General features: G+C 46.0%; 1 protein-coding gene across 3 annotated transcripts in view; it reads left to right on the top strand.

Annotated features, from left to right (window-relative positions):
- The first annotated feature begins 8,966 nt into the window (after positions 1 to 8,966).
- MTPAP (mitochondrial poly(A) polymerase) overlaps positions 8,967 to 14,677 on the top strand; it is a 37,726-nt gene continuing 32,015 nt past the window's right edge. The window contains exon 1 of one of the 3 annotated variants that reach the window (XM_054503142.2): positions 8,967 to 9,202. In XM_054503142.2, coding sequence (XP_054359117.1) covers positions 9,046 to 9,202 — 157 coding nt within the window. In that variant the 5' untranslated portion in view covers positions 8,967 to 9,045. Of the gene's footprint in view, positions 9,203 to 9,254; positions 9,463 to 9,532; positions 9,556 to 14,677 lie in introns of those variants that run through there. The other 2 variants (XM_054503143.2, XM_063669728.1) reach the window with 2 other exon arrangements.

Here is a 14,677-nt window from a genome sequence, read left to right as displayed (position 1 = left end):
GGGGAGCCCCACACAACAGCCACCAGGCCTGATAGAGAAAGAACACTGCTTGAATCAGGGTGGCGAAGCTAAAAGGGATGGATGGCTGGAGGGTGCGCCTGAGGCCCATCTGGGTGGTCAGAAAGCCCAGGACCCTCTGAAGGGACCCTGGGGGAGGCAGGGAGAGCAGGCAGCCGGATGCCACTGGCCATACACTTATAAGTCTAAGAGGGGAGCCTCAGCTGGTTGGGGGGCTGCAGGTTGATAGGTGAGGCTGGGCACTTCCTGCTGGGAAAAGCAGAAGAGGGAGAGTCCATGGCAAGGAAGGCAGGCGGGCTCACTGGGAGGAGCTCAGCTGGGCCAGCAGGTACTGTGGTCCCGTTGGCTGAACAGCATAGGCAATCTCTAGGAGCAACAGGCCAAGGTGCATGAGCCCGCTGGCTGGTGGTAGTGCTTCAGCGGGGGCCAGGGACCCTGCCTTCAGCCACATGCTAGCAGCTATGATGGTACCTGGGAGGGAGAGAAGGGGGCTGTGTGTCCCTGCCTGGCCTGTGAGGTGTGTTGTGGGAAGACCGTGTGCATGGGACTCTCAAGATTTTATCCTAGATCACCACTGGATTGCCAACAGATAGAGGAGGTGGGACCCTATCACCCCTGCTCTGCACTCCCAGGCTGGGAGTTGGATGTCCTGCCCTGCCAGCATGACTCAGACTGTACAACAGGTGTGCCCAAAATGACGTTCATAGGTCTCTGGCCACCTCAGAGTCCAGCCCCGCACATAACCCCCTCCAAGTTCCCAGCCCCTACACTATAAACCACGAGCTCTCTGCCCTCTCTGATAGTTCCAGAAAGCACCCGTGCCTGCCAGCTTGGGCACGGAGTCTGTTCCAAGAGCCCCCAGGCTCAGCCACGGAGGTTGGTGGGCTTTGGGGCTGTGGGGGCCAGCCCTGGTACCTGCGTCCAGCTGGGACGCTCTGCACCTCCAGCCAGGAGTCGTCCATGGGCCCCCATGACCGTGCTGACAGTGTTTGTGCTGATGTCACTGATGACACTGAGCGCCGCCTTCAGCACGTGGTGCATGCGCAGCATCTAGTCACGCCACCGTGCCTGCTCTGCCGACTCCTCCATCAGCGTGTTTTGGTCCCCACGCAAGTACAGGTTGGCCAGCAGCTCCGAGAACATGAACTCCTTGGTTTGAGAGTGGGCAAAAAGGTTGGGACCTGGCCGCCCAGTCAGGCCCTGCTGGGACTGTGTACTGGACTTGGAGCCCCAAGTATGGCTTTTTAGATGTAGCTTCCACATCGCTTAGACTTGAAGATCTGCCTCCCCACCGCCTTTACTCATTCAGATGGGGACACTGAGGTCCAGAGGAAAAGTCACCTGTCCAAGGTCACAGATATGGGAGGGGACCTAGGACCTATCATACCACCAGGACACCTGTCTACTCAGTTTTTCCTAAATTGTTTTTGGAGATAGGATCTCACTCTGTCGCCAGGCTGGAGTACAGTGGGTGAGATCACCACTCACTGCACCCTCAAACTCCTGGGCTCAAAGTGATCCTCCAATGTCAGCCTGTCGAGTAACTAGGAATACAGGCACATGCCACCACTGAGCCCAGCTATTTTTAAGACTTTTGTGTAGGTACCAGGTCTCACTATGTTGCCTAGGCTGGTCTCAAACTCTTGGGCTCGAGCGATCCTCCCACCTTGGCCTTCCAAAGTGCTGGGATTACAGGCATGGGCCACTGTGCCCAGTCCCATGTTATATTTCTATGGGAGCTCTAGTCTGGATGGTGCCTCCCTCCCTGGACCTGGTCCCATAGGGCTGGTCCGCATCTCCCCCAGGCCAACATGGCCACCTGCACCCCTAGTACCACAGGAGCCCCCTGCCCCCATGAGGCGGTGCATGCATGTTGTTGATCATAAGGTGCATGATGGTCTCGGGCATGAGACCAACCACGAGGTCCAGCAAGGTCTTGTTGACAATGGCCATGTAGGAGTCCACCAGGTTCTGGGTGGTCTCCATTTGCTGCTCCAGCTGTGAGTCCATGAAGTGCATGAGGCTGTCGGAGGCATTCTCCTCAGCTTTGCTGGCCTGCCGTGGAGAACACAAGGGCATCAGAGTGGCCAGGCCATGCAGCCAGGCCCCAGGAATCCCCAGGATCTCAGCCCCTCCAACGGTACCAGGAACATTGAGGCACAGAAAGAAGCAACTGGTCTGAACACACACCCAGCTCCCCACACACTCTAGAGCCCCAGCCCCACCCTAGAGATTCTGAGCTAATTGGTTGGGGGACAGCCTGGGCACCAAGAGTTTTCAGAGCTCACCTGATGATGGCAACATGTAGCCAAAGTTGAGAAACACTGCCCTTTGCTGTCTCCACATTGTGTCTGCCTTGGTTTCCCCATATTCCCCCAGGCTCCAGGCTCTGGAAAAACTACAAGAATTGAGAATTAGCCCTCCCACCCAGCCACTTTCCTCCACTGCTGGGGAGTCTCTGAGCCCTCCTTTTGGCTATAGGCCTCGATGTAAACTCATCAGCCCAGGGATCAGGCGGCAGGAGTGGGGCTTTTGGAAGAGAGGAAAGTGTGAGCTTTACAGTTACACAGACCTGCGTTCATGTCCCAGCTCTGTGATTTTAGGAAAGGATCTGATTTGACTACCCGGCAAAGTGGGAAAATTTCCCCCTAGCAGGTGGGATCCTTTTGAGACTGAAATGAGAGAAAGCTGGGCAACAAGTGAGTCCCTTCTGCCCCACCTCTGTGAGCCTGCCCTGTAGCATCTCATTGGTCCTTTGAGTTCTCAGCTTTAGCTCTCTTGCTCCTGCTCCTTCTCCTCACACTCTCTCTCTTTTCCATCCTGGTTAAGAGCCCTGCTTCTCTCCACAGTTTAACCACCCTCCCCCGTGCCCAGTGGGTGATGAAAGTCTTCCCTGGCTGTGCCAGCATCTCCCTGATACCTCATTTCTCTCCTGCATTCAACCATGATGAAGCCCAACACAGTCTCCCTCTCTCCTGCCCCATTTCCACCACTATGTCACTGTCACGTCTTACAGAGACCTCCCCAGTAGCTTCCACTTTGGCCTCTTCCAACCACCCATTCTGGTATTGCAGCCATATTCATCTTTAAAAGCCCAATATTACTAAGTGACTCTCTTGCTACATTCTGCAATGGCCTTGACTCACCACTGGCCTGCAGGATCTGGCCCCTGCCTGCCTCTGCAGCTTCCTCTTGCTTCGTTCTCTCTCTCTCACTCACCTCAGATCCCTGAGGCACCCTTCCTCCTACTTCAGGACCTTTGCACATGCAGTTTTCTCTGCCAGAAGCATTTCTCTTTGACAGTGAACGCCCTCTCAAATAGTCCTCATTTGGCGTGCTGACTACCCACCCCATCAGATTAGGTCCTTCACTATACGCTCTTATATCTCCTTATACTTTTTAAATTAAAAAAATTTTGATCACGTGATTTATGGCCATCTCCCCAACTAGATCATAAGCCCCATGATGTCAAGGGCCAGGTTGGTTTTCGTTCACCATTGTAACCCCAATGCTTAGCACTGTGCCTGACACAAACTAGGGGCCATTTGGACCAAGTGCATAGGTTGTGTAGGCTTGCAGCCCCTGTGGAAATGTATGGATAAACATGAAAAATAGGGCTGGGTGCGGTGGCTCATGCCTGTAAATCCCAGCACTTTGGGAGGCCAAGGCTGGTGTATCACCTGAGGTCAGGAGTTCGAGACCAACCTGGCCAACATGGTGAAACCCCATCTCTACTAAAAATACAAAAAGTTAGCCAGGAATGGTGGTGGGTGCCTATAATCGCAACTACTTGGGAGGCTGAGGCAGGAGAATTGCTTGAACTCGGAAGGTGGAGGTTTCAGTGAGTCAAGATCGCACCATTGCACTCCAGCCTGGGTGAGAGAGTGAGACTCTGTCTCAAAAACAAACAACCACCACCACCAACAAAAAACCACGAGAAACAGAATGACTGCATCCCCAGCATGGCTTGAGTGCCTACTGGGTGTGTCCAGGCAGGTGTCACATGCTGGGTAACAACAGAGGACAGCCCTGTTTTTCTTTTATACGAGAAGGAAAGATTAGAGACTATGAACAGTCAGCTGTAGGATCATACAGTGTCTGCCCTGCCCCACTCAGGTCAGGGCCCCTGGGGACCAGGGACATGGGGCAGGGTGCAGGGGGTTGGGGGAGAGGCTTTTGGAGGAACAGCAGTGAGTCAGTTCATTCTTGGCCTGTGACGCTGCCTCTGCAAGCGTGGAAGGTCATATTTCCCACTCTCATCCTCAGCCTATTGGGTGCCTCTAACTTGAGCCTGTGTCACTTGTGGCATTTGGCATGTAAAAGATGCATTCCTGGTTTTTCAGCTTGGATCTCATGGTAGGTGGAGGTTTGAGGTCTGAGGAGGATGAGTGTTTCAGTGGAGATGTCTGGAAAACTTTTAGGATAAGTATATCCCAAACATTACATAGCACATACTCATACAAAAAACTATTTGTGGTTTATCTGATACTGTAGGTTAACTGCCTATTTTATTTGCTCAATCTGGCAACCGTAATCCTGGCGCTTCCTCATTTCCCCATGTGCTGTTTTGCCCTCCCTTCATTACACCACACTCGGCTCTCGGGGTACAAAGAGGAGTGAGACCTCCCTTCCCTCAGGGAACTCAGGGTCACAGGGAGAGTTCCCATTCCTCAGGGAACTCACGGTCTAACATAAGAGATAAGAATATGAACAGAGATCACCAAAGCAATGCAAACTCTATTTCTGAGAATTTGGGAGCCCTTGTTGGAATACGGACAGCTTTAGAATTTAGAAAAGATCACAGATCATGGAAAAGAATACGAAGTCCAGAAACAAATCTGAATTTTTATAAGAACATACTTTTTAGCATGTGATAAAGGTGGAGTTAAGACCCTGTGAGCAAAGAAGAATTATTCAATAAGTTTTGTTAGGGCAATTAATTAACTTCCTGGGAAAAAATCAAGCTAAAATTACTACTGCTTTAAACTTCATGCCAGAAACTAATTCCAGTTGTTGTAAAGATGTTAACAAATAAAACTATAAACATACTAACAAACTAAGAGATAACAAAAAAATGAATATTTACATGATCTTGGGGATTATGAAGGACTTTCTAAGCGTGATGCTCAGTACTGTACAGAAGGTATAAAGAAAAATTGTTCTATTCATTGTAAATTTTTTTTCTCAATAATTTCTTCTGTCTTTTCATTTGTTTTTCTGGTGTTTTGTAACATACAGAAGTTTCGATTTTTATATAATGAAGTATATCAGTGTGGGTATTCCCACTATGTGAAGGTACTCATCAACAAACGGGAAAAAGACAAACACAGTAATAGAAAAAAATGAGTCAAGGAAATACACCGGCAATTCAGAAAAGAAGAAATACAAATGGGCAATGAATATATAAAATAATATTCATCTAGTAATAATAAAAAAGAAAAAGCAAACTCAGAGTTAGTGAGTGTTAGTGAGTATTATAACGAAATATCTGAGACTGGGGAATTTCTAAAGAAAAGAAGTTTAACTGGCTCACAGTTCCACAGGCTGTACAGGAACCATGACGCTGGCATCTGCTCAGCTTCTGGGAAGGCCTCAGGAAACTTACAGTCACGGTGCAAGGCGAAGGGGGAGCGAGACATCTCACAAGGTGCAGGAGCCAGAGAGAGTGAGGGGGCAGGTGCCACACTTTTAAATGACCAGATCTCATGAGAACTCACTCACAATCGTGTGGACAGTGCCAAGGGGATGGTACTAAACCATTCATGGGAAATCTGCCCCTGTGATCCAATTACTTCCCAGCCCCATCTCCAACATTAGGGATTAGAATTCAACATGAGATTTAGTGGGGACACATGAGATTTGGAAACCATGAATATAGTTTCCAAACCATGAGGGTTTGGAAAAATGAGACTTTTGTAACTGCTGTCTGAAGGTAAACTGGAGCAATTTTTCTAAAGAGCAATTTGTATTGAACATCTTAAATCTGAACCAGTAACTTCTAGTATTTCATTATAAGGAAATAAAGTTGTATATCAGCTATGACTTAACTGGGGATATTGGCTACAATGTAGCTGATCATATTTTAAAAGCTGAAAACGATACAGATGTCTACAAATAAGGTATTAGTTGAATGCATCAAGCACCATTCCCATTGTGAAACCCCATATGCAGGAGAGCCCAGGCTTGAAGCCATAGAGTATTATTCCTCCCTTTGCTGGGCTTACAGTATCCCCCAGTTTCTGATATCCCTCAAATTTGTAATAAGGCATAAACAATATACCTTAGCTTGAAAACAAAACAAAACAGTACACCTTTGCATTAGGCCCTTCCTGCATCACTATAAAAAAATATCTGAGGCTGGGTAATTTACAAAGAAAAGAGGTTTAATTGGCTCATGGTTCTGCAGGCTGTACAGGAAGCATGGCACTGGCGTCTGCTTCTGAGGAAGCCTCAGGGAGCTTACAATCATGGCAGAAGGCAAAGGGGGAGCAGGCACACCACATGGAGCGAGCAGGAGCAAAATTGAGGGGAGGTGCCACACACTATTAAACAACCAGGTTTCCGAGAACACGTCCAATTATCACCAAGGGGATGGCGCTAAGCCAGTGATAAGGGATCCACCCCCATGATCCAAACACCTCCCACCAGGCCGCACGGCCAGCACTGGGGATTATATCTCAACATGGATTTGGTGGGGACACAGATGCAAACCATATCAACCTTATAAAAATAAGCATTTATTTCATTTTAAACATTAAATGCAAAGTTTTCTTTTCTGGAAGATGCAGGCCAGTGAGCTAGAAGTAATACCTTACAACAGAATAGTTCTATAAAAATAGCTACTTTCGACTGGGTGCAGTGGCTCACGTCTGTAATCCCAACATTTTGGGAGGCCGAGGTGGGTGGATCACCTGAGTTCAGGAGGTCAAGACCAGCCTGGGCAACATGGTGAAAACCCGTCTCTACAAAAATACAAAAATTAGCCAGGCTTAATGGCAGGTGCCTGTAATCTCAACTACTTGGGAGGCTGAGGCAGGAGAATTGCTTGAATCCAGGAGAAGGAGGATGCAGTGGGCCGAGACTGCACTAATGCATTCTAGCCTGAGCGACAGAGCAAGACTCTGTCTCAAAAAAAAAAAAAAAAAAAAAGTAGCTACTGCCAAGTGGCTGGAGAACATTTTATTCTGCTAAAGGGATTAAATATCCCCCACAAAAATTAAAAAGGCTTCACATCCATCCCCAAACTCATTGCTTACTTACGCAGGACTTTCCTTGGAAGTGTCAAAATAAAATATACTTCTATCTAACTTTGAGATTCTTCAACATCCATGTGGGAGTGGCAGGACTCTGTGTGGCCTGAGGGTGGCCTTGAGTGTGTGTCCCAGTGGAAGGCCCAGGATCTGGGGACCGACCTGGGGTCAAATGGCACAGCCAACTTTTTTTTTGAGACAGAGTCTTACTCTGTTGCCAGGCTGGAGTGCAGTGGCACAATCTTGGCTCACTGAAACCTCCGCCTCCTGGGTTCAAGTGATTCTCCTGCCTCAGCCTCCCAAGTAGCTGGGATTACAGGTGCCCACCACCACACCTGGCTAATGTTTGTATTTTTAGTAGAGACAGGGTTTCACTATGTTGGCCAGGCTGGTCTCGAACTCCTGACCTCAGGTGATCCTCCTGCCTTGGCCTCCCAAAGTTCTGGGATTACAGGCGTGAGCCACCACACCCAGCCAGCACAGCCAACTTCTAATGAGGCCACCTTAGACAAGTTACTTACTGTCTCTGAGCCTCCGTGTTCTCATCCATGAAATGGGTTTAATCACTCAGATTTGTTGAGATGATTAAAAAGGAAAATACCTGCAAGGCAATAGCACCATGCTAACACAGAGCTGGCTAGTCAGTTCCAGTGCTGGTTTGTCCTCTCTCACGCTCCGATTGCGAGGCCCCTTGCTTTACTTTCGCCTCCAGCAGCAGTGTGTCCCCCTGGGAGCCTCCCCTTGGGAGGCTACCTTCAGTTGCAGGCTTCTTTGCACTGTTTTCCTTTTCCCAGGCACCCGAGCAAGGGCCACTCGTTATGACACGGGCACTGAGGAAGAGCCTTGAATCAAGGGCAGAGCTCTGACTTTAAGCTTTGACTCCCCAGGTGTGACCTATAGCCAGTCCTTGTCTGATCTGTGCCCCACTTTCTCATGTCCAAAATGAGAAGACTGAACCAGTCCTCTCCAATGCCTTTCGTATGGCTTTAAGATGAGGTATGTACTTCTCACTTGGAGGAGGGGCTGGCAAAACCACTTGAATTTTAATTTGAATTGAGGCATATTGGCAGAGGTTGTAAAATGTCCTCACACGGTTCAAGGAAGAAGATGATGCCCTGCCTGCTCCTGGTGCCCCTTTCAGAGGTTAAAAGCCTTTCCATTATTTTAACTTTTTTTTTTTTGAGACAGGGTCACGCTCTGTTGCACAGGCTTAAGTGCAGTGGCGCGATCTCTTAAGTGCAGTGGTGTGATCTCGGCTCACTGCAACCTTCGCCTCCCGGGTTCAAGTGATTCTCGTGCCTCAGCCTCCCAAGTAGCTGGGATTACAGGCATGTCATCACGCCCAGCTAATTTTTTTGTATTTTTTAGTAGAGACAAGGTTTCGCCATGTTAGCCAGGCTGGTCTCGAACCCCTGACATCAGGAGATCCACCTGCCTCAGCCTCTCAAAGTGCTGGGATTACAGGCATGAGCCACCGCGCCCGGGCTCTGGTTCTATTTTCATGATGCTATTTACAAGAGTAGGTGGCGCGCTCCTTCTATGGAGCTTTTCATTTGGGAAACTGTGTGACTGTGGAAGTAAACCATGTCTGAAAGCTCAGGTATCTTCTTTCCGGCCTCAATTTCCTTTCTTCCTCTAAAAGCGAACTTCTTTCGCCTAGTTTGACCCTCGAGGCTTCCCATGTCTTTTGCCCCGCCCACCCCCAACCCCCGACGCATGCGCGAAAACGCGCTGACCTTTCAGCTTTGCGCTAGTGCTGTTTTTTTTTTTTTTAACAATGGCGGTTCCCGGCGTGGGGCTCTTGACCCGTTTGAACCTGTGTGCCCAGAGAAGAACTCGAGTCCAGCGGCCTATCGTCAGGCTTTTGAGTTGCCCAGGAACTGTGGCCAAAGACCTCAGGAGAGACGAGCAGCCTTCAGGGAGCGTGGAGACAGGTGATGGCGCCGGTTTGCCCTGTAGTTCCGTCCCACAGCGGGCGAGGAGTCTGGGATCACTGGGAAACACGTGGGCTGTGGAAATGGCTGTGGACCCTTTGGCAAGAGGGTGGGGCTGTGTCCTGTCCTCCTCTCCTCTGATCTCTGTAGGGGAACCCAGGATCGCCGCCGTTGCTGAGGCAGAAGTGAGATGTGTGATGTTTCTTTGGGGCGACTCCTGTGTACAGTAATGGAGTTGTTTAGACTTCCATGAAATTCAGGTCAGGAACCCAGTTTGCTAGCACTTTACAGTTTGACGAAATAGTGTTCCCAATGATAGTAATGCTACACACCTGAGCCAGTCGCTGCATCATGTACGTATATTTCTGATTTTGATACGTTAAGTTGTTGCTGGAGGCCGAGTTATATTGTAGCCTGATGAATCAAGGGGATTCTTGGTTCCTAGACATAGGGTTCAGCCTATGAAATGTACTGCCTTTTACTTTATTCTTTTTGGCCATTTTGAACCAAATCAATATGGTAACAGATTTGAATTCACTGCAACAGGCTGTTGTCCAGCGTTCGTTCTACATTTATATGCTTCTTTGTGTATTGAGAAGCCAGTGTTATTGAACCTCTCTTGTGACTCAAGAGCTTGTGTATTCTATTTACAGTTCGTAAAACAGTCTTGCAAGAAATGTATCCCTGTGTCCATTTTACAGATGTAGAAAATGGCTCAAAGAGGTAAATAACTTAGGCAAGGTCACTAGCTCAGTTAATTTAGACTTTTAGTCAAATTATTAAACAAAATGTATTGATTTCTACGATTCCTTGGAGCTATTTTTTCCCTAAAATAAGCTGGTGTCTTTATCAGACTGTATAAAAGACTTCCATTGGCAGGCAGTGAGAAATCTTTATGTATTTCATTCAAATATTGATTGGATTGTATTTAGTGGAAGCTACTTCTGTTGAAAATTTCTAAGTAACGCCGAAAATTTGAGTAAGGATTCTGCCAAAAAAGCTATTGTAATTTAACATTTGTATGGGTGTTTAAATTTGAGAGTATGTTCATATGCTCTTTGATATATGAAACAACCCTGTAGCGTAGGTGTGGAAGGAAATACTGTTACTCCATTTTGTAGATGAGGGAACAGGGTGGTCCAAGGGTAGCTTGAGTAGTTCAAGCTAAACTCAGCTATTCGGTGGCAAAAATAAAAAAACCCACTGTTTTTCTTTTTTCTTTTCCGGGACGGAGTCTTGCTCTGTCACCCAGGCTGGAGTGCAATGGCACGATCTTGGCTCACGGCAACCTTGGTCTCCCGGGTTTAAGTGATTCTCCTGCCTCAGCCTCCCCAGTAGCTGGGATTACAGGCACGTGGCACTACGGCCTGGCTAATTTTTGTGTTATTAGTAGAGATGGGGTTTCACCATGTTGGCCAGGCTGATCTTGAACTCCAGACTCAGGTGATCTGCCTGCCTTGGCCTCCCAAAGTGCTGGGATTACAGGCGTGAGCCACCTCGCCCAGGCAGTAAAACCCACTTCTAATTCCAAGACTATACTCTTCATTTACTTTAGCTTTGCTGTTTTTCTTTTTTAAGGAAGTGTTTCATTTTGTGTCATTAGAATAATACGACTAAATATTCAGGGATTCTTGCAGGAAATAACAAAATCCTCATTTGGATGTCTTTACCATTTTAAAAAAGGACAGGTAAGTACACCTTATACTCACTTAGAAGCATGTGATTTTATAATTGGAAGGAACTTGAGAAATATCCAATTCAGTTTTTCATTCAGTGTGAGGATTCATTACCAGTTTATAGCAATAAGGAACATTGTTGCATAAATCAGTCAATTCCATTTTTGGTCAGGCTCTAATTGTTGAAAAATATAGTGAGCTAAAATCTGTTAATTTCCCATTTCCACGTTGGTCTTAGTTTTGACATAGGTTTCATGTTAGTAGTGGAAAGAGCTGTAGTAGAAAGACAATAAGAGTACGTGGTGTATTATTCGGGATTCTTTCTGATACAGGTAACAGAAACTAACTCAAAATAGCTTAAGTAGAAAAGGGAGACTATACCAATCTGTGTAACCAAACTCCAGAAAGAGACATATATCATACTTTAAGGTCAACTGGATTGACGTGGTCAGTGTGAGATATTTTCATTTTCCTTAGCTATTTTTTGGTGGCCTTATAATCTTGGGCTCTTCTACATGGGATGTTGTTGGTGGGGGTGATGGTCACCAGCAGCTCCACGTGCACATGCTTGCAGCTTCCGATTGATCACATGCCCACCCTTTGGATGAAGAGGAGGTGTCCAAAATAGCCTGATAATCCCTATCTCATGGGGTGGGGGATAAGTGTGACAGTTCCACCACAACCACATAGAGTGGTTTTTTACTAGCAGGGGTGTGCTGTTACCAGAACTGTTACCTGAACAGGTTTAGCGGTTGTTTGGATGCCAGCAGCCAAACCAACAACAGCTAAACTGCAAGAGGCTACCCAGCTTATTAGGTATTTGACTTTGGGCAGTTTTTTTCACCTGCAGTGATACCTACCCTGTCTATCTTAAAAGGTTATTGTGAGTTTCAGAAGAGTGTGTATGTGACAGTGCTTGGAAAACTATTAAGAGAAGGTGCTATATTATGTTTAAAGCCAGTGCTCAGCTCTCAGATTCTTATAGTTTTTTTCTTTTTTTTCCCCAGGCTGTAAATCCTCTCTTTATCTGTAGTAATTGTATATTAGAGTTTCTAGACTTTTTGTTATTCCTCTCTGGATGCTCTCTGGCTTATTAATATCTTTCATATCTATTACGTCCAGAGCAGAACATATACTCCATATGTGGCCTGATTAGTAAGTAGCAAAGAAGTGTTATTACCCCTTAAATTTGGATTTTTAAAAACATTTGTCTCAATAAGGCCTGAAGTTCTATATATGAATTCATTCTCTTCCTATCCTCAATCCAGAAGTTAAGACATTCCTATGATGCATCAGACTTTCAGGCCTCTTTTATAAAACTGTGCTAGGTTAATTTTTCCCCCATTATGTGCATGCATCTTTATTTTGTTTTTAATTCTAAATACAGGATAGTATTCTTTTTTTTTTTTTTCTTTTGAGAAGGAGTCTCTCAGTCGCCCAGGCTGGAGTGCAGTGGCGCTATCTCGGCTCAGTGCAACCTCCGCCTTCAAGCGATTCTCCCGCCTCAGCCTCCTGAGTAGCTGGGATTACAGGCACGCGTTACCACACTTGGTTAATTTTTTGTATTTTTAGTAGAGATGGGATTTCACCATGTTGGCTAGGCTGGTTTCGAACTTCTGACCTCAAGCGATCCACCCTCCCTGGCCTCCCAAAGTGCTGGGATTACAGGCATGAGCCACTGCACCTGGCCTATTCAGTCATTTCTTAATGTTAGTTTGTGCTTACCATATTGTATTATCAAGACCATTGCACATTTCAATCTGTCATAAAATATTAGCACTTATTAGTTCTTCCTTTTAATTTGTTATAGATTTGATAAACCTTTGGTGAGGCAATAAATTACCTCAACTTTCTGTTCCCGCCTTCACAACTTTGTCATCGTGTCTACATCATTCTTAACCTACTGTTGTTTACGGCTTTAGATTCTACCTTTTTCATCTTCTCAAGCACATTGCTCCATTTTTTTAATCAAACTTTTCTATCTCATTCTCAAATGTAATCCCTGCTCTTTGCCAGCAGTCCACCTGCAGGGATATATTTGCATAAATGTGCAAAGACATTGCATACAGATGACATTGCAGCATTGTTTGTAATAGTGAAAAAATGGTAAACCACCTAAATATTTATCAATAGAGATTTGGCTAAACTATGATAAATACATATTTAAGAGTATATACTTTTTAAAAGAAATAAAGTAAATGTGTATCTTCTGATATGGGAAAATGTCCCCAATATATTAAATATCTTACAGCATGTTACAGAATATATAGTAAGATTTCAGTAAATTTCAGTTGTGTAAAAGAGAATATGTTTACATATACCTTGAAAATGTCTGAAAAGGTAAGAACCACAACTTAATGGTTGGCTGTTAGGGTAAGAGGACTGGGAGAGGACTTATGCTTCTACCTGAGAAAATTCTACACTGTTTGGGCCAGGCGCCATGGCTCACACTTGTAATCCCGGCACTTTGGGAGGCCGAGGCAGGAGGATCACCTGAGGTCAGGAGTTCAAGACCAGCCGGGCCAACATGGTGAAACCCCTTCTCTACTAAAAATATAAAAATTAGCCTGGCGCAGTGGCAGGTCCTGTAATCCCAGCCACTCGGGAGGCTGAGCAGGAGAATTGCTTGAACCCCGGAGGTGGAGATTGCGGTGAGCCGAGATCACACCACTGCACTCCAGCCTGGGCAACAGAGTGAGACTCTGTCTGAAAAATAAAAAAGAAAATTCTATGCTGTTTGACTTTACTTTTGCAATATGCAGTTGGACACCAGTTTAGACTCAGTAAAAATCAGAGACAAGTGTGTTTAGGTGGCATTCACAACTGAAAAGGTGGTAAGGTGGTCTAGGCAGAGCCTGTAGCATAAGAGAAGGAAATAAGGACCACTTGGAGGAAGGACAGTTGGTAGACTGAGATCTAATTGAAAAGAATAGCCTCTGCCCTCAATATGGAAGAAAGTATTCTTCCATATTGTTGAATAAATATAACACTATGAATTACATTCCTTCATAGTTGTTAAAGTAAGGTAATACAGAGGTGGAAGAGATTCTGCCATGGAGAGTCAGAAGTCTTCACAGACCTGAGCAAGATTTGGAGGGTGAATGGGAGTTTGCCAGACAGAAAATGAGAAGGTGGACATTCCAACCAGAAGGAAGAAGACATAGATAGTTCATAGCATGTGATAGTATTGTGTGTATAGAGTACCATATGTGAAAAGTACAACAGAAAGAAATGGCATAAGTGACATGAAAGAGGAGAGATGGGACATGGTGCAAGCACTTTATACCCATGCTATGGAGTTGAGATGTGATCTTAAAGGCAGTGGGGAAGCCATTAAAGGATTTAAGCAGGTAAGCCAAAGAATAAGACTTAAAAAAAAAGACCATTTTTTAAAGAACACTTTGGCAGTTATGTGGAGGATAGCTTGAGAAAAACAAAACGAGGGTGAATGAGACTAGTTTAGGAGTCAGATTACTGTGATACAGGCCTGAAATAAGAGATTGATGTTAAAGAATTGTCATTGGGAATGGAGGCGAAGGCACATAGTTAAAAGCTGTATTTTCAGGCTTGGCATGGTGGCGTCATGCCTGTAATTTCAGCACTTTGGGAGTCCAAGGAGGGAGGATTGCTTGAGGTCAGGAGTTCAAGACCAGCCTGACCAACGTAGTGAAACCCCGTCTCTACTAAACATACAAAAATTAGCTGGGCGTGGTGGCGCACGCCTGTAATCCCAGCTACTGGGGAGGTTGAGGCTTGAGAATCGCTTGAACCTGGGAGGCAGAGATTGCAGTGAGGTGGG

The sequence above is a fragment of the Pongo pygmaeus genome, chromosome 8 (genome assembly GCF_028885625.2).
Source record: "Pongo pygmaeus isolate AG05252 chromosome 8, NHGRI_mPonPyg2-v2.0_pri, whole genome shotgun sequence".
NCBI lineage: Eukaryota > Metazoa > Chordata > Mammalia > Primates > Hominidae > Pongo > Pongo pygmaeus.
This window is presented reverse-complemented; position numbering and strand designations above follow the sequence as displayed.